General features: G+C 48.1%; 1 protein-coding gene across 2 annotated transcripts; it reads right to left on the bottom strand.

Annotated features, from left to right (window-relative positions):
* Positions 1 to 400: 400 nt before the first annotated feature.
* On the bottom strand, positions 401 to 17880 carry LOC133054432 (carcinoembryonic antigen-related cell adhesion molecule 7-like). Of its 2 annotated transcripts, XM_061139400.1 has the most exons (7): positions 17684 to 17880; positions 16411 to 16770; positions 11581 to 11859; positions 10016 to 10294; positions 4876 to 5008; positions 3408 to 3438; positions 401 to 2286 (listed from the first exon to the last, which is right to left on the bottom strand). In XM_061139400.1, the coding sequence occupies exons 1-7, from the start codon at positions 17745 to 17747 to the stop codon at positions 2179 to 2181; spliced, it is 1254 nt and encodes a 417-aa protein (XP_060995383.1). In that variant the 5' UTR covers positions 17748 to 17880; the 3' UTR covers positions 401 to 2178. The 2 variants fall into 2 exon arrangements, with proteins under 2 accessions (XP_060995383.1, XP_060995384.1); XM_061139401.1 differs by lacking the exon at positions 10016 to 10294 and having other exon boundaries at positions 17684 to 17879.
* Positions 17881 to 19386: the final 1506 nt, after the last annotated feature.

Genomic DNA, 19386 nt, shown 5'->3' with positions numbered 1-19386 from the left:
AGAGAGTTCTACACACCTGAGCCCATGGAGACTGTGGGTGTGAACACTGGATCAGGCATGGGATGTACTGGAGCCATCTGTGTGGGCAGTGTGGTGTGTCCCTAGTGAAGAGCCCAGCAGACCTTTTACTCATGAAATCATCTTCTCTCCTTCTCTCCCAGAGGAAGACAGGCAGGTCCTCCAGGCAGGTTGGAGCAGTGACCTGTGGCTCTAGGTGGACGCACTTTGTCAGCAGGTGTGCACATGAATTGATTGAGCTCTCGGATCCCAGGATCCAATACCTCTGGACTTAGAAACAGGCTCACTCTGACTCCCTGTTGAACAATTTCTATTTCTTCTGCCTGTAAGGAAGGCAGTGTAGAAAGCAGTACCAACTGTGAGGCAGCATGTTGATATCTGATACACAATATTTATTATAAATATAGAGCAATTTTTACAAATCATTCAGAAGTGGCCTCAGCCAGGCAAAATTAAATTATGCAGAATTGCTTGCATGAGGGGAGGTGTACACAGTCTGTATCAGGGTGAGAAAACCCTGAAAGAGGTACTGAGTACAGAGCGCTCCCAGCCACCCCTCTCTGGGGGGCCAGTTCCACACAGCAGGCGGTCGGTCATGAAGGTGAAATAAAGCCTTTCTCTCAGCAGCCCAAGGAGGCCCCGTCTGTGCAGAAGGCTGGTGAGAAGCAGGTGCACCTCTCCTCCTCCCGTCCTCCCTTTCTGTGCCGACACATTGGGTCCCGTGCACCCCATGGGAGAAGAATTCCAGAGGCTCTTCAAGAAACCCAGGGCTGAGTCATAATCTGCACCTTGTGTCCTAAGGAGCGTGCGCACCAGTGCGGCCTCCTCGGCTGTAAACAATGCTAACAGCGCAAGGGGCCGTGTTCCCTTCAGGGCGCTCCTGCTTCTCAAGAAGGCTCCTGAGAAGGTAAGCGGGGCAGACAGACAGAACAGGCACAGGCGGGAACACGGAAGAGAAGGCAGTTGATGACTGGCCTGAGATGCCTAGAAATGGAGTGAGACCCATTTCTGGCCGTGAGGTAGACAACTGCTACTTCTTATTTTCTGTGCGGAGCCCCTGACACAAAAGGCTTAGGGAGCTCATGGCCAGAGGGACATGAGGGGCTTTGGTAGGTTCTTCCTCCTGAAGTGGTCATATTGGCTTATGCAGCAAATTAAACAGAACCCCTTTCACATAAACAAGCAGTTACAAAAATTAAAATGGCAGAATGTCTCAGAAGGAAGGGAAAAAACAACACAATACCCCCAAATTGTACATTCTTTGACCATTATTTAAATAATCTCTGCAGGGTGATTTCTGAGTCCTTTCCCCAATCCCAGCAGATTGCATCTGGTAAGAGCTGACTGCCCCATAAACCGATGACCCCTGAATCTCCGGGCATTGCCTTGAATAAAGCCCATAGCATTATTAAAACAATGTGTGTCGTTTTTTTTTGTTTGTTTGTTTGTTTTTTGTTTTTGCAGTTTCCATCAACATACACTTACGAACGCTGAGAAGTTGTTTTCTAGTTGCTTCTAGCGGGTTCTCTGAAGGCACGCTTTTAAAGGTTTAGATGGTATTCTAGCTAAGTAGTAAGTTGCTTAGTCCCTGATCCTGCAGGCAGACAACCCTGAAAGCAGACAAAGGTGTAGAACTTCCCAGTTCAGAGCTGGTCATGTATGTGTCTTCCTGTGAATGGCGGGTTCACATCGGGCTTCAGAGTGCAGAAGGTCTTTGTTTTCCTTATCCTTGCTCTTCTTTTCTGGCACAGGCATTTCAGTGGATAAGAAATCATTCTCCAGGTTATGGCAAATTCATGTTAGACTCCAATAGGACTGAGGTGGGAAGGAATGAATGTGTTCTGAATACACAAGTTTACAACTGGTCTAGGGGCAGAGGTTCTAGCAACTTTCTCCCAAGGTCCGCTTTGCTTGATTTCAATGACGAGGAAGTTTTGGTTTCCTACAGAGCTCCTAGTGGATGTGCCTTTTCATCCACTGACACTGAAGGAAGGGGCTGTGACCAGGCACCCTGGAGGAGCCTCATTAGGGGTTGAAGGAGCTGGGGGAAGACTGTCTCCTCATTTTCCATGAGGGCAGAGGGATCTCCTGGGGATGGAGGTGGGAAGCTTGGAATAAGTCAACAGTGCAACAAGCAGGACAGGTTCCATTACTGTTTTTTCACTTCTGAATGGTTTTTGTATGTGTTGGAGATGGGGAGGCTGAAGTCGCTTTCTTTTTTAATTCCTGGGCATTGAAGTTCAGGGAGGAATATTCAACTTCATTAACCTGAAAGGCATGAGCAGCAGTTAGTTGAATCAGCATCACAGGCCAGACACTCACCTTGTCCAGGGTCACTTAGCATCCATGCTCTTACCACTTTGAAACTTTTAGCTTCAGGGAAGGGTTTTTATTACCTATACTCTCTGCTTAGTAACATCCTATTGAATGACCATTATGGATGATTATGGAATTCTTCAGTGGAATATGATGGCACAGCAATAAGAATAAATAGACAATAAAGGCACACAAACATATGAATGAATCTTGTAAAACAATTTTGAATGAAAGAAGCCACACCCATGTACACTGTGTGTTTTGTTATATAAGCACATAATCAAGTAAAAGTAGTCTAATGCATTGCAAGTGAAGACAGTATTTACTCTTCAGAGGGAAGTAACTGGAGCACTGTGTGTGTGTGTGTGTGTGTGTGTGTGTGTGTGTGTGTGTGTGTGTGTGTGTTGAGGGGGGCTGATTTTTTTTAAATGATTGGGTACTGTTACATAGATATGAACAACTTGTGGAAACTTACATACTCTTAAAATTATTAGGTAGGTCAGAAAGCTCATTCAGGTTTTTCCATAAGTTTTTCCATAAGATCTCACGGATAAACACACTTGGGTCAACCCAATTCTTATGATTGAAGCATTTTTCAGTTTATATGTGTATTCTGTTGAAGATTAAGATGAGGAAAATTCAGTAAAAGTATTAGAAGGTAAAGGAATCAAGACCTCAGGTCTATAACACTGGAAATTATCATTTGTCAGTAACACCAGAGTCAGCCTGGAGGCAGAAGAGGGAGAATGATCTAGTGCATTTCTTGCTCTGGCCACTGTGCTGAGTGCTTTACCTTTGTTATGTCATTTAATTCCTTGATCTCCTCTGTGAAGTAGGCAGCACACCCATTTTACAGAGGACTCAGCTGAGGCCCTGTGAGGTTAAGTTACTTGTCCATGGTCCCAGCTGTGATCAAGTCCAGTGAGGTGGACTTGTAGGAGTAATGCTTCTTTGTTGCTGCAGTGGGGAAGTTTGACCCAAACTTGATTTCCCATTTGTGTCTACAGGACTAACCCATTCTACACAGAGATATTTCCATCAGAAAAGGAGCCAGTGGAGCTGGCTGTGCTTACCTTTCCAGGTGAACTGTCAGAGTGACTTGACCTGGGGAAACAAAGGAGAGTCATCAACCCAAGAAAATGCAGAGTTGCCTTATGGCCTCAGAAAGGACTGTTCCTAAAGCTGCTGTGACTTCTAGCTGAAGGAGGAGGCAGGTGGTGGGAGGGTGGGGGCCCATGATTAAGACTTAAGGATTTCTCTTCCCTCAGTCTGTGGTCCAGACCCCAGTGCATTAGACCGAGGTGGTGGTGGGGCGGGGTGGGGGTGTTGAGGGGAGGCCTCAGTGCACTTCTGAAGATTTCTACCAGTTCACAAGGCCTGAGTTTTGCCCACGTGTGTCTCACAGGTGTGTGTCTAGGCAGCAGGCTCCAGAGGCAGGACGGGCTGAGGCCCACAGCACCCAGAGCACCAGAGGCAGGGAAAGTCTCACCATAGGAGATGCCCACATCCATAACAGAGGCAGGAGGGGGAAGGAGGTAGGATGAGGAAAGGGCTCCTGGAAGCTCGGCCATCTCACGGCTGCCTGGCTTGTGTGGCCTCAGAGGGGCCATGTCTCTGGGGACTCTTCCATGACTAGGAAGGGTGTGAGGACCTGTGCCAAACTGAGGGTGGGGACTGAGATCACCTCTCATATTTCAGAAGGTAGGGATTCCGTGGTCTGTCAGGGCACGTGGTGGAACAAACCAGCTCTCCCTGAGTGAGTGGCTCTACTTACTGTGGTTGTGATCTGAGGATTTGTGCTCTGTGAGATTGCACTGGTCAGTTGCCCTAAATAAATATCAGACACAGTGACTACTATTCCCAGGCACAGGGTCTCTGCTTCTTGAATTAGGAAGCACAATGTCAGCATGATTCCTTGGGCCCCTCCATGTTCATTTTTACCTTGGTTGGTCCTCTTTCTTCCTAGGACCTCTGTCTTCAATCTACCCATTACCCCCTCTCATGTTTACTCCTCTCTGGTTTACTGGTTCTTCAGAACATTTATGGCCATTCCTCTCAGCTGCTTCTATTTCTACCAGGACATCTTTCCACTTTTGTAGGTAGATGCTGGTTATTTCTCACTTTCTTTATTGCCCAGGAGGGCTTGGGTTGTTCCTGCTTTTCTTAGGTTCTCTTCCAGTCCTGTCCCTCCCTCCTCCTGCTCTTGTGGTCGACAGAGCACAGGTCTCCCTTCCTCCTGCCCCTCCTTTCATGTCCTCATTGGTTTTCCTTCTTGGACCTTGGTTTCCCTGCCTGGGACACAGGAACACAGTTGGCTCTGCCCCCTCTAAACCAGATGGAGGTGGCAATTGCCATGTCCAAGAGACAGGGGGTTCCAGGAAACATGAAGACCAGGGAAGAGGAGACCCATAAGAATCAGTGCCGAGAAGCAGGAAGACTGAGGAGCAGATCTAGGCCAGAGACAGACACGAAGTCTCCTTCGCTCTCCTGAGCAGGGCAGTCAGCCTCGAAGAAAGCAGAACAAGAGGAAAGGTGGCATACCATCTAGTTTCTCTGATGTACAGAAAATACACCAGGGCTGGTATCAGAGCAGCCACCCCAGCCACAGCTCCAATCACGATGCCGACAATGGCACCAGTTGAGAGGTCAGAGGAACTTTCTGATGTCGGTTTATCTGTTGTGGAAAGAAAAGAGAAGAATGAATGAATGAATGAAGGCGATATTATTTTACAGTGGGAGGGTCTCTGGGAAATAGCTCAAGATGAAATACTCTCTACTTGATCCTCCAAGGTATAAACTTTCTGTGGAAGGTTGTTGTGAGGTGAGTAACCGCCTATATCCTTGCGATTCTTTCCTCTCTGATTGTATTTCTAGGTTGGTGACCACATTCCTCAATTCCAACCTCGCTTTTCTGCACTCATATGTTTGAAGTCTTTGGAAATGTAAGAAGGACTGATGATGGTTATTTTTGTATGTTATAACTTCCCAGCTTTTCATGGTTACATCTTTACCTGGGTACCAGGTCTGGCTGCCATGAATATGCACCTGTTAGGTGTCTTACGAAAGTGTGAGTTCCTGAGTCACGTCTGACTCATTGTGACCCCATGGACTGTAGCCCACCAGGCTCCTCTGTCCATGGGATTTCCCAGGCAAGAATGCTGGAGTGGGTTGCCATTTTGTTCTCCTGGGGATCTTCCCGACCTGGGGATTGAACCCAGGTCTTCTGCATTGCAGGCAGATTCTTTACTGTCTGAGCCATGGGAGGTGTCTTATGGTGGGGACTTAATTGATGGAAGGCCCTCTGAATTCACTACCCCTTTGCACAGAGACCATCCTTCACACAGATTTCTGGCAGGAATATGAAATCAATCCCAATTCTGTGAGAAATAAATTCTTTTGTGTGATGGGTGACTTTAATTCAAGGGCTCCTTGCCAGCTTTGCAGATATTCTCTTAGAACTGCACTGCAGCCTGAAACTTCCTCCTTCCTAGGGACCCAATGTGCATCCTGCTCTGAGGACCCTCCCAGGCTCCTCCCACTCCTGCCTCGATTTCCTTCACAGGCATTTTCTGCAAGGAATGTCTTAGATGTCTAATCCCATCCTGGCTGCATCTCATGGAATGAAAACTATCATACTAGACATGAAACTTTGTACTCAACCCCCCTGTTTCCTCTCTTCCATATTTATAAGTAACATGTTCCTGTGGATCTTTGTGCTTTCCCTCCCCAAATATATAACACCTTTTGTCTGTTTCTTCTTTTTTACTTCAGTGGTCCTCACTGTTCAACTCAAGACTGAAAATCAGTGCTAATGTGAGCTATTGTTATGACATACATACTCTGTGCCAGGCTCTGTGCTATATATTTGCCAAATATGTCATTTAATTCATATAATAACCCAGTCAGATAGACACTATTTCCATTTTATAGATGGAAAATCTGAGGTTTACAGTGGTGGAAAACCTAAAGCCATGTGGCTAATGAGATGTGGATCGAGAGTCAAGTCGTCCTAGGAACACCTGACTGTATACAGCCTAATGAAGTCGAGAAGGTCCCCTGGAGAAGGAAATGGCAACCCACTCCAGTCTTCTTGCCTGGGAAATCCCATGGGCAGTGGAGCCTGGCGAGCTATCGTCCATGGGGCCTCAAAGCGTTGGACAGGACTTAGTAACTACACGGCAGCAACAACAATGATAATAGTAATAATTATAGCAGCGAAATTGTTTGGAAAATGTTCCCTGTGTGGGTATTTTGCTAAGGGTTTAGTTGAATCTTACATTAAATCTGTGAAAAAATGCCATAAAGAAGGTTCTCTTATTGCAGTTCTCCCTTGAGGACTCTGAGGCTGAGAGAAGTGAAGAATCTCGTGCAAGAATTTATAATTGTAAATGCTTATATTAAAAAAAAGATCTCAAATCAATAACCTAAATTTCCAACTTGAGGGAAAGAATAAAAGCTAAACCCAAAGCTAGCAGAAGGAAGGAAATAATAATAATTAGAATGGAGATAAAGAAATTAGAGAATGGAGAAACAGTAGATAGAATCAATAAAACCAGTATTTTGTTCTTCAAAAAGATTAACAAAATTGACAAACTTTAACTAGATTGACTAAGAAAAAAAGAGAAGATTCAAATTATAAAAATCAGAAATGAATGTAGAATCATTACTACTAATTCTACAAAAATAATACAAAGTATAAGAGTACTAGGAATAATCCTATGCCAACAAATTGGATAACTTCTGTGAAATGGACAAATTCCTGGATACATGAGAGCTACCAAGATGTAATCATAAAGAAATAGAATATATGAACAGACGTATAAAGTAAGGAGGTTAAATAAATAAAACCAATTGTAAAAAACCCACTAACCTTTTAGGATAAAACACTCAAAACTAGGGAAAAAAGGAAAGCACCTCAACATAATAAAGGCCATATATAAAAATCCCACAGCTAACATCATCCTAAATGGTGAAAGAGTGAACATTTATTTTCTGAGATCAGGAGCATGACAACAATGCCTGCTGTTTCCAACTCTATTCAAAATAGTATTGGACATACTAGCCAGAGGGATTAGGCAAGAAAAAGACACAAAAGACATCCAAATTGCAAAAGAAGAATAAAATTGTTTCTGTTTGCAGTTGACATGACTTTATATGTAGAAAATGATAAAGATTTCCCAGAAAACTGTTAGAACTAATAAACAATTCATCAAAGTTGAAGGGTACTAAATCAACATGTAAAGATCAGTTGCTCTTACATACAATAAAATATTCAAAAAGGAAGTTAGAAAATTTTATTCTATTTTGATATTAAAAATAATATCAAAAGAACAAACTACTTAGGAATTAACAAGGAAGGTGAAAGATTTATACACTTAGGAATTATAAATAAGCACTACTGAAAGAAATTAAAGAAGATGTAAACAAGAGGAATGGATAAAGAAGATGTGGTACATATATGTACCATGGAATATTACTCAGATATTAGGAGAATGAAATAGTCCCATTTGCAAAAACATGGATGGACCTAGAGAGTCTCATACTAAGTGAACCAAGTTGGACAGAGAAAGACAAATATCATATGCTATCACTGGTAGGTGGAATCTATTTTAAAAAGTGATTCAAATGAACTTATTTACAAAACTCAAACAGACTCAACATATTTAGAAGACAAACCTATGGTTACCAAAGGGGAAATGTGTGTGTGCGGAAATAAATGAGGAGCATGGGGTCAACATATACATACTACTATATATAAAATAGATAACCAACAGGGACCTACTGTATAGCATGGTGAGCTCTACTCAATATTCGCTAATAATCTATATGGCTAAAGAGTCTGGAAAAGAATGTATATACGTATACGTATAACTGAATCACTTTACTATACACCTGAAACTGACACAACATTGTAAAATATACTCCAATAATTTTTTTTTAAAAAAGAGACAAATGACCAAAAAGCAGATGAAAAGATGCTCAACATCATCAGTAATTAGGGGAATGCAAATCAAAAACACAGTGACATATCACTTCTCACCCTTTAGAATGGTTATGAAAAAAAAAAAAAAAAAAGGAAACAGAAAACAAGAAGTATTTGCAAGGATGTGTAAAAATTGAAACTTTTGTGCATTGCGGGTGAGAATCCAAAATGGTACAACCACCATGGAAAACTACATGGCTGTTCATCAAACAGTTGGACAAACAATTGCCATTTTATCCAGTGATTCCACTGCTGGTTGTGTGCCCAAAAGACTGAAAGCAGGAACTTCCCTAGTGGTCCAGTGGTTAAGAATCCACCTTCTAATGCAGAGGACATGGGTTCAATCCTTGGTCAGGGAACTAAGGTCCCAGATGCCTCGGAGCAACTAAGCCTGTGTGCCACAACAGGAGAATCCATGTGCCTCAGCAAGAGAAGCCATCACACTGCAACTAAAGAAAGCCCACACACCACAATGAAAAGCCCTCATGCTGCAATTAAGCCACAATAAAAAAGATTGAAAGCAGTGATTGAACAGATACTTATACACCCATGTTCATGGTAGCATGTTCACAACAGCCAAAAGGTAGAAACAATTTAAAAGACAATCAACTTATGAATGACCAAATGTTGTATATACATACAAGGGAATATACTTCAGCCTTTCAAAGGAATGGAATTCAGATATATGCTATAATATGGATGGGACCTTGAAGACATAATGCTAATAAGTGAAATAAATCAGACCCAAAGGGATAATTATAATATTACATGATTCCACTAATTTGGCCATCTGATGCAAAGAGCCAACTCATTGGAAAAGACCCTGATACTGGGAGGAGAGCAGGAGGAGAAGGGGATGACAGAGGATGAAATGGTTGGATGGCATCATCAAACTCAATGGACATGAGTTTAAGCAATCTCTGGGAGATGGTGAAGGACAGGGAAGCCTGGTGTGCTACAGTCCACGCGGTTGCAAAGAGTTGGACATGACTGAGAGACTGAACTATAACATGATTCCACTTACACAAAATGACTATCATAATCAAATTCATAGAGACAAAGAAAGTAGAATGGTGTTTGCCAGGGTTTGAGGTGGGAGACTTCTAGAAGTTCTTGTTTAAGGGGTACAGAGTTTTTAATAAGATGAAAAAGTTCTAAATGGATAGTGGCAATGTGAATGTACTTAATGCTACTGACCTGCAGTCTTAAAAATGGCTAAAATTATATATTTTATGTATTCTTCACGTTAAAAAAAAGGTAACAGGAGAAAAAACCAACAACAAATCTTGTGAAAGTTACACTAAAATGCTAAACCCAGGAGAAGAAACTGTATTTGATTCAGAGATTGAGCTGTTACTCATTCTGCCACCTGTTTACTGTGTGCGTGTATTCAGTTGCTCAGTTGTGTCTGACCCCTTGCAACCCTATGGACTGTAGTCCGCAAGGCTCCTCTGTCCATGGGATTTCCCAAGCAAGAATACTGGAGTGGCTTGCCATTTCCTCCTCCAGGGGAGCTTCCCAACCCAGGGATCAAACCTTTGTCTCCTGCATTGCAGGATTCTTTACCACTGAGCCACCTCGGAAGCCCTGTAGTGGTCTCATTTGATATTCTGCCCACCGTGACCTCTCTCCATTTTCCACACGATTGTTAGAATAATCCACAGAGAAAGATATAGTATAAGGCAAATGGTCACTTACATTTCACATGCAGCCTGAGGGGGTCACTTTTGCTGGAGTTGCCCCTGTTGGAGACCTCACATTGATAATACCCGTTGTCTTTTCTGCTGACAGGGTCTATGGTGAGGGTGCTATTGTCCAGGGACAGTGTCATCCCCCTTGTGAGGAGGAGACTCTGGCCTTCAAAGAACCAGCGTATGGAGACCCCAGTCTCATTTGTGAGGCAGGTCAGGACCACGGGACCCTCATGTTCTGCGACTGTGGTGTTGCTGGCTTGGAGGGAGGGCCGTGCCACTGGGTCTGTGGAGAGACAGAGGGGTGACTGCTGAGAGTGGGTCAGGGGCCTGGGCCACGCTCCCTCTCAGAGATCTCAGCCAGCCCCGGGCCCCAGTGACCTCTGTAAAGGTGCCCCAGAGGATGGCACTGAATCTGTGATCAAGGTATGGAGTCTCTCTTCATTGATGATCTGTCAGGAGAGGACTGTCCCTCCTCTCTGACCCCCAGGTACCCTGGGATGACCCCTGACCAGTCTCCCTGGACATCTCCGTAGTATCAGCACCGGGACCCTCTTCTCAGCCCACATGTCTAACATCCTCATCATCAAGTGGAGTTGTTCTGTTTTTTAATTAACTTTCCTGGACCTTTTCCCACGATTTTCTTTGACTATCAGAAAATTCAGGGACTTCCCTGGTGGTCCAGTGGCTAAGACATCACACTCCCAATGCAAGGGGCTTGGGTTTGATCCTTGGTCCGGGAACTAGATCCCACATCCTGAAACTAAGAGTTTTCATGCCACAAGCAGAAGATCTCACATGTTACAACTATGACCCAGTGCAGCCAAATAAGTAAATAAAAATACATAAATTGAAAAAAATTTAGCCTCAATATGTAAAATAGCTAGCTAGTGGGAAGTTGTGTATAACACAGGGAGCTCAGCCTGGTGCTCTGTGACAACCTGGGCGGGGGATGGGGGTTGGTAGGGAGACTGAAGAAAAAGGGGACCTTATGTATACTAACGGCCGATTCATGCTGTTGTATGGCGGAAAGCAACACAACATTGTAAAGCAATTATCCTCCAGTTTAAAAAAAATCAAGTCCCATTTCTTATTTGCACTTCCGTGAAGGCAGGCCTGGCAGCTCTGTGTATCTCTGGGGCCAAGGGGACTTCCATAAAGTGGGGGAGGCATTCCCTTTCTGTTACATAATTTCTTATTGCCCAACTCAGTCTTCCTGGACTGTGTAGAAGAGTTAAATATCTCTCTGAGTCAGGGACAGTCTTGTTTTACAGTTTCCCAACAATAACTACCTCTTCATTTTCACTCATCCTGTGTCTGAGACATTAACCTGTTTCTCCCATCACAGGCTGGTGACCCTGAGCCTCTCAAGACAGAGCAGTCCATATCCTCCCAGTCTTGGCTCAAGGCTGGGCCTGCCTGAATTGCGTGGGACAGGAAGTCATGGCCAGCCTGGGTGTCCAAAGGTGAGGCTCCATGCATTGGGACCTAAGAGGGATGGGTACGGCCTGGCCTCCGGCACTGCAGATTCAGCCAGGTGGCCTGGACCACGTAGGAACAGAGGTTACTCACAGAGGACCTGCAGGGTGAATGGGTCACTGCGGCGGACACTCACTGGGTTCCGGGCTTCACACACATAGGGCCCTGTGTCTTTCCGTGTCACATTGAACACAATGAGAGTCCTCTTGTCCTCAGACAGTTCCAGCCTCGTGCTGTTGGGGAGGCTCTGATCGTTGATCCACCAGATGTAGGAGGTGTTCTGGGTCTCAGGTCCACACGTTAACACCACAGTGTCCTCGTGCTCCCAGGGCTTGGAGTTGTTGCTGGTGATGACGGGTGTGGGTAGCACCGCTGTGCAGATAACAGAGAGAACATTGCCCCTTTTATATCTTGGGTTCCTCTAAAAGCATTTGTAATCAGGGTTGCCATCTTTCTCCTCTCAGCCAGACTAAGCCCTTAAAGAATAAGGCAGGTCTGTGTATCATGAGACAAATGCATGAATATCTGAGCTCAGGGAGTGTGAGGCAATCTGCTCTTAAGTCTGGAAGAAGCACAGACTTCCTCAAGTGTCAGTCAGGTGTCAGAGTTTGATAGCATAATCCCAGGCCTGTGACTCAGAGACCACTTGCTTCCTCTGGCCCTGGCCCTGGGTTCTCACCCGGACTGGGAAGGTCCTGAGTTCCTTCAAGATGCACAGACCTATACTGCCTGATGGAGACATGTCTTCACCGTCTCCTCAATTCCCAAGGTTTCCCAGAGATGGGTAACGATGGGCGTTCCCCTAGTCCTTAAACCCCAAGAAGACTGGGCAGCACAGCCTGGAACTGGGTGTTTGAGCAGAAATAACACACGGGGACGTCCCTGGTGGCTCAGTGGTAAAGAATCCACCTGCCAATGCAGGGGACGTGGGTTTGATCCCTGATACGGGAAGATCCCATGTGCCATGGGGAAACTAAGCCCGTGCTCCACAACTACTGAGCCTGGACTCCAGTACCTGAGTGCTGCAACTACTGAAGCCCGGGACCCGAAACAAGAGAAGCCACCACAGTGAGGAGCCTGTGCACCGCAATGAAGCATAGCCCCCACTCCCTGCAGCTAGAGAGAGCGCGTGTGCAGCAGTGAGGACCCAGCAGAGCCACAAATAAATAAATAAATGGACACTGAAGTTTAAAGAAAAAGAGGACAGAATGAATCAGAGGGCAAGTCGGAGTCTCTGTTTTAAAAACGGTTAAAAAAATGATCTCAAAGAGCAGAAATGATATGTGCTGAGTCGTTCAATGTTGTCTGACTCTTTGCGACGCCATGGGCTGCAGCCCTCCAGGCTCCTCTGTCCATGGGATTCTCTAGGCAAAAACACTGGAGTGGGTTGCCATGCCCTCCTCCAGGGGACCTTCCCAACCAAGGGAATGAACCCAGGTCTCCCTTATTGTAGGCAGATTCTTTACTGTCAGAGCCAGCAAGGAAGCCCAGAAATGATATGTGTTCTATTAATAAAGTTAGAGGAAGAGGTCCCTCTCACCAGTTTCCATGGCAAATCAGGCAAATGGGAAGGGGGCCCACCACAGGCGTGTGGCATGCTTTTTTTTTTTTTTTCTTTCTGACTCAGAAAACACAACTAAGTGTTTGATCAAATTTGTCTGAGTCGGGCCAAGGCTAAGTGAAGAGACAGTGGCTCGGGCCCCTCATTGTCGGAGAGCATCCCACCCTGTGATAAAGGTGACATCCTGAGGACACACGGGTGATGAAGTAGGCAAGAAAGCAATCAGATGGCACAGGTCTGTCAGTCCCATCCTGGGAAGGTCTCGGGAATCCCTGAGAGGAACGGGACGGTCACACCAGGACAAGGCTGTGAGTCACAAGTCAAAGAGGTGAAGTGAGCCCATGAGCCCCTGGGGACTGCAGACCTGTCTTGCTGCCTTTGGCTTCCTGCTTGAGTCACATTAGGGAATAGATCGGTGAGGGAGGGCTACATATCCTTGCCACGTGGCATGATTCCACTGGCTGGCACCATGGAGGGAAAGACCCCTGGACCAAGGCAAAGCTGAAGTTCATTCTCCTGGTGACCTGGGGAAAGTGGCTTGTGCTGGAGCCCCACAGAGGCTGCTGCTCCCAGATTTCTGAGTCCTTTACTATCGCCTGGGAGGGTGCACCTGGCCAGAAGCCAGGCTGGGAACAGGGCAGTCAGTTATTTGGGGAAGTATCTGTGGAAAGCTTAAGGCTTTGGGGGGTGGGGGCGGTGCTTCCCCAGTGGCTCAGCTGGTAAAGAACCCGTCTGCCAATGCAGGAAACATGAGAAACATGAGTTTGGGAAGATTCCCTGGAGAAGGAAATGGCAACCTGCTCCAGTATTCTTGCCTGGAGAGTTCCATGGACAGAAGAGCCTGGCAGGCTACAGTCCACTGGGTCACAAAGAGTCGGATATGACTGAGCAACTAACACTTTCACTTTCACTTGCCAGTATTCTTGCCTGAAAAAAATTCTATCGACAGAAGAGCCTGGAGAGCTCCTACAGTCCATAAGATTGCAAAGAGTCAGACATGACTAAGTGAATGAACAAGAGTGGGGTGCGGGGGCTTCCTTAGTGGCTCAGCTGGGAAAGAACCTGCCTGCCAATGCAGGAGATGCAAGAGACGTGAATTTGATCCCCGAGTTGGGAAGATTCCCTGGAGAAGGAAATGGCAACTGGCTCCAGTATACTTGTCTGGAAAATTCCATGGACAGAGGAGCAAACAGTCAAACATGACTGAGAGTGCACGCACAAATCTCAGGGCGGGGTGCTGTGCAGAGCAGGGCCAGTCCCGGCTGAAATGAAGGAGGAAGGTGAGAGACATGGAAAGAGCTGAGAGCGAGAAATGTCCGTTTACAAGCGACTTCAAAGTGGGGGTTTCAAGTGACTTCAAACATCCAGAGGTCTAAGAGCGCCACTGCAGCCCAGAAGCAGGCCCCCGGCCCCCACCCCTGGAAACCCTCCCACAGCGGAGTAGCCCCATAGCAGCGGTGAGACTTGGCTCCCAGTGCGCTTTAGGGGCAGGTGGTCAGAGGATAAAACACCGGTCCCCTCCCTGGAGAGACAGGCAGCAGGCGTGGCCAGAGCCTCCTAGGACTCTGCATCCAGATTCCAGAGCCTGAAGAGATCACAGATCATTCATCCGTCCTTTTTCCTTCCATTCTTCCTTCCCCAAAGAAACACTGAGAGCCTGTCAGGCCCTGTGCTGGGTGCAGGTGTGGATGGGGAGTGAGGAAGTAGACTGAGTCCTTTCCATTTTCCTCCAGTGGGAGTGACACCCAACACCTCCAGTAACCAGCAAATAAATGATCTCTGGTTCACTCAGTGCAAGGAGCTTGTACATCGGCTACCTAAGGAGGGGAGGCCTGGACATTCCTGTCACTAATTTGATTGTTGATGCAGGTAATTTGCAAGAATCATGGACTGGGTTGCCATGCCCTCCTCCAGGGCATTTTCCTGACCCAGTGATCGAACCCGTGTCTCTTACATCTCCTGTATTGGCAGGTGGGTTCTTTACCACTAGAGGCCACCTGGGAAGCTCTAGCTCCAGAGTAAACGGGATTAATTGTCCATTTCCCTTGACTTTTCACACTAGAATCTCCCTCTGGTTGAGGAGGCCCAAGAAGAAAGGATCTGAACCAATACTTGGTTTCTGGGTTCCTAGATAAGGCCCCTGGGAGGGAGGAGAGGGTGGGGCTGTGATGTTGGCCTGACCCTTCCACACATATTTCCCCTGACTGGCCACTCATGGTCTGTGTGACTCTGATTCACTGACTGTATCTCCCTGTAGCTCCCTGAGCTTGTCTTCAGTAAAACAGAATAAATGGTAAATGGCGTCAGGAGTGCCATGTTGTCTGTGTATTAACCTTAAATCATGAATAATTAGCTGGTCTAAAGCTGGACATAGAAACTGTGTCTAGGGACTTCCTGGTAGTCCAGTAGTTAAAAATCTGCCCTGCAATGCTAGAGATGCAGGTTCCGCTGGTTTTGGAACTAAGATCCCACAGGCCTCGGAGTAACTAAGTGGACCAACAAAGCCCACGAACCACAACGAAAGATCCTGTATGTCGTAATGAAGACCCGATGCAGCCTAATAAATACATAAATAAATATTTTTAAAAAGAAAACCCTGCCTCTACTATTATTCGCGTCCACAGGAGAGGGCTCCCTGGGCTGCCCACTGCGGGGTGAGGAGCTGCCGGGAGCGTCTTCTCTTCTTCTGGTCCTTCTTGGGGACGCTGACCTTCCTCTGGAGTCTCCACTGAGGCTCAGGGGGTCGGCTAATGGCGTGGGGACCCAGCCTAACCTGCTCTCCATGCTGAGTCTCAGGGGAAGGCCTGGACTCCACCCCTGCTCAGACGTGCCAGGGGCTGAGCCCTGGCCGGTGACCTGCTGAGAAACCTTGGCCTCAGGGAGCTGGGAATCATCCGCCCCAGTCAGCCCCGCCTGGGAGGCCAACACCCACCAGCGGCAGATGTTCTCCGTGGTCGCTGGAGCCGGGACCCTGGGACAGGGTCTGGGGAGGGGCTTCCCCGTGGGCCTGAGCTTCTCTGTGAGGATCCCTCAGGCCAGGCCCCTACTGAGTCCTGCAGGGTCTTCCTCAGTGTCATGGTCGCAGGGAGGGACCCAGGGGGACTGGACTGAGAGTTCTCTCCCTCTGCTGAGTCCCTCCCATCAGACCGTCCTTCTTTCTGCACAGTGTCTGCAGGGTCCAGATCCCCTGGATGGAATTCTGACCCTTTGGAGTTTGTCTCCATTATGTGTGTCCTGCACTAAATGTTCAAACCCCAACACGGCACATAATGTAGAGGGAGATGGAGGCACCATCCGGGTCTGTCAAAGCAGAATTCAACTGCTTCCCACCCCAACACCCCGAGGTAAGCGGAAGCACTCACGGTGTATGTGGAGGTGTCCAGTCTGTCTTTCTGTCTGTAAATCAAACTTTAAAATGAGCAGGGTGTAGGATCCTGTGTCTTTCTGGGTGACGTGCTGGATCAGCAGGGTTCCATTGGGGTAAAGTGTCTCCCGACCGCTGTGCGCAGGCCCTTTGGTAATTACATTAGTTTCTGGTCTATATGATGCAATTAGCTGGCTGTTTTCTACCCTTTCTCCTCTGTACCAGGTATAGCCTAGAGGATTCTCTGTAACGTTGTGGGCAAGTAGAAGAACATCCGATCCTTCTGCAGCAAGTGGGGGCACCACTTCAATACTGAGCTGGGCAGTGGTGGGCAGGGGCCAGAAAGTTAAGAGTGAGGCTAGGAGGGAAGAGAGAGAAATCAGTTAATATTCTGACCTTTGTGGGGAATGGAAAAATGGTGCTCTGGGTCATAAGCAGCTCTCTTCATCCCTCAGCCTCGGTGTGTGTTTGTATGTGTGTATATGTGTGTGTGTCCTCCTGGTTCAAGGTCAGCAGCATGGCCCCCATCACTTCGGCCCCTCTGGGCTCTGTATTTCCTCTGTTTCCCCAGTTTTCCCCCGGCTCACTCCCTCACTGCCCTCACACACCTGCTCACACTCAGAGGCATCTTGGGAGATGTCCTTCCCCCCGACCACCTGCTCTAAAGACCCTCCGTGTTCACTTGCTGACCCTTCCCTCCTCCATTTCCTGCATGACGCCTGTCAGAGCCTGACAGCACATTCTAGATCTCTCTGCTTGTGTGTCTTCCTCCCCACAGAGTGTAAGCTCCGTGAGGGAAGGGGCTTGTCTGATCCTGCTTGAAACACAGTGTCAGGACCAGGCTCCAGACATTGTACCTGGGGATGAAGGAATGAGGGGGTCCCAGGAATTCCACAGTCTGGTTTTGTCAGTTTCTGAGGGTGCTGGGTAAGGACAATGTTTAGTGTCGCAGTTAAGTGTTTTTCTGTAGTGACACCCAGACATAAGTTATTATTATCGTCATCAGTTTTCAACAGTTACTGCTCACTGAAGAATAACTTGTAAAAGCTACACTAGTTGAAGTTTTCCTGCCCGTCACCAGTTCTAGTTCATGGAGAGTCTCCTGTGGCTGAGTCCCCCACCCTGCCCTGCTCCCCTGTCCTCTGCCCTCAGGTCTGAACAGAAGCACTCTGTCCCCTCTCAGAGCCCCGTCTCTCCCAGAGATCCCACCCAGTCTCCTGTTCTCCCTGAAAACTGTCTCTGCCCACTCCCTGAAAATTGTCCCCTCTCACCTGCCAGCAGGAGCCTGTTCCAGGGGACGAACCGTCTGCGGGAAGGACCTGAGGGGGGCTCCATGGTGCCTGCTGTCTGCTGTGTCCCTCTCTGTGAGGAAAACTTCTGCTCCAGAAACGCTCACAAGCCCTGCAGTCGCCCTGTGAGCTCTGCTTCCCCCTCTGTGCTGGGCCTCCTCCCGCGCAGGAGCACCAGCTAGTTCAAGAGGCCCGGGGGCGGGGTCTCTGCCCAGGCCCCACCCTCTCCCTCCCCTCTCATTCCCGCCTGCCTTCTCTCCTCTTCCCTCTTCCCTTTCTGTTACATTTCATTTGCCTGGGAAGCCTGCTGTTTCTGCCTTTGGCGGCTTGACTTCTCACCCTAGACACACGCACGTACGCAGTTCCCCCACTGTTGGGGAGAGCACCTCCCTGGGGCTCCTGTCCTGGGCGTTCCCCCGTAGGTCTCAGTTGGGGGGTGTAGTCAGCCTCCCCGCTTCCACAGTCTCCAGCCTCCTGTTCTCCTTCTGGCTTTCCCCTGCAGAGCAGGAGCCTGGGGTGTGGGGAGGAGGTGCATCAGGAACTCTAGTCATAGGGACGGTGTCCCCACGGTGCATGGGAACCACCTGTGGCGCTTCATGAAGGCTTTGAACCCCCCAGAGGGACCTTAGGAAAGCTGCTTCAGCAGCCACACAGGCCACGTGCTTGCCCAGCCTGGCTGAGACTCCAGAATGTAGGGTGGGAGAAGCCTCTCCCCAACATCGATGCACAAGGAGGGTCTGCAGATCCTGTTAAAATGTAGAGCCTGACTCAGCAGGGGTGGGGGGACCTGAGAGTCTGCATCTAACAAGCTCTCAGGTGATGCTGACCATACTGGACTGTGGAGCACACTTTCTATAGCAAGGCTGATGGTGACAAGTCAGCTCAGAGGCCGCTGCCCTCCCCCCAGTGGCGGCCTCTGCAGTGTTCTGGTCTGGGGTCTGCCAGCATGACACAGAGACCCCAGGATCTCCGAAGCAGGGTATTATTTCCCTTTGTAACACTGGGGGCTTCCCCGGTGGCTCAGCTGGTAAAGAATCCGCCTGCAATGCAGGAGACCAGGGTTCAATCCCTGGGTGGGGGAGATCCTCTGGAGGAGGGCATGGCAACCCACTCCAGTATTCTTGCCTGGAGAATCAGATGGACAGAGGAGCCTGGCGGGCTACAGCTATGGGGTCGCAAAGCGTCAGAGGCGACTGTCACGTTGAGGGTCTCCCCAGGGTTCTCAGAGGCTGTGGGAAGGTTGTGTTCTATTCCCATCGGAAGCCTCCAGAAAAGGACTGAGGGGCTGGAAAAGGGGGCGTGAGTAACGCCGGGTGAGAGGGATCCTCCTTCTTTCTCCTTGGGGGTCCAGTGGGGCCACAGCTTCCAGGGGACAGACACCGACGACCTGAAGGAATAGTAGTTGCTAATGGTGTGAAGTGGGCCCACGCCTGGCTGTATGGAGGAGGTGCTGGAGTCCAGTGTGAGGAGGACGGTGGACTGCGGTGACACCCGTGAGGGTCTGACTGCTGGGCTGAGGGAGGTCTGAGACCCTTGCGGAGACTCGAGGCCGTGGAGGAACTCTGCTGCCCTCTGGTGGACAGGGCAGGAAATGCAGCAGTCCCCACACCACGCGGTTCTGCCTAACCTCATGGATTATCGAGGGTCTTTGTTGCTGTGTCGGAGAAGGCAATGGCACCCCACTC

Source organism: Dama dama, chromosome 4 (assembly GCF_033118175.1).
Source record: "Dama dama isolate Ldn47 chromosome 4, ASM3311817v1, whole genome shotgun sequence".
NCBI classification, from domain to species: domain Eukaryota; kingdom Metazoa; phylum Chordata; class Mammalia; order Artiodactyla; family Cervidae; genus Dama; species Dama dama.
Note: the sequence above shows the minus strand (reverse complement) of the source record. Positions and strands in the feature narration are given on the sequence as shown.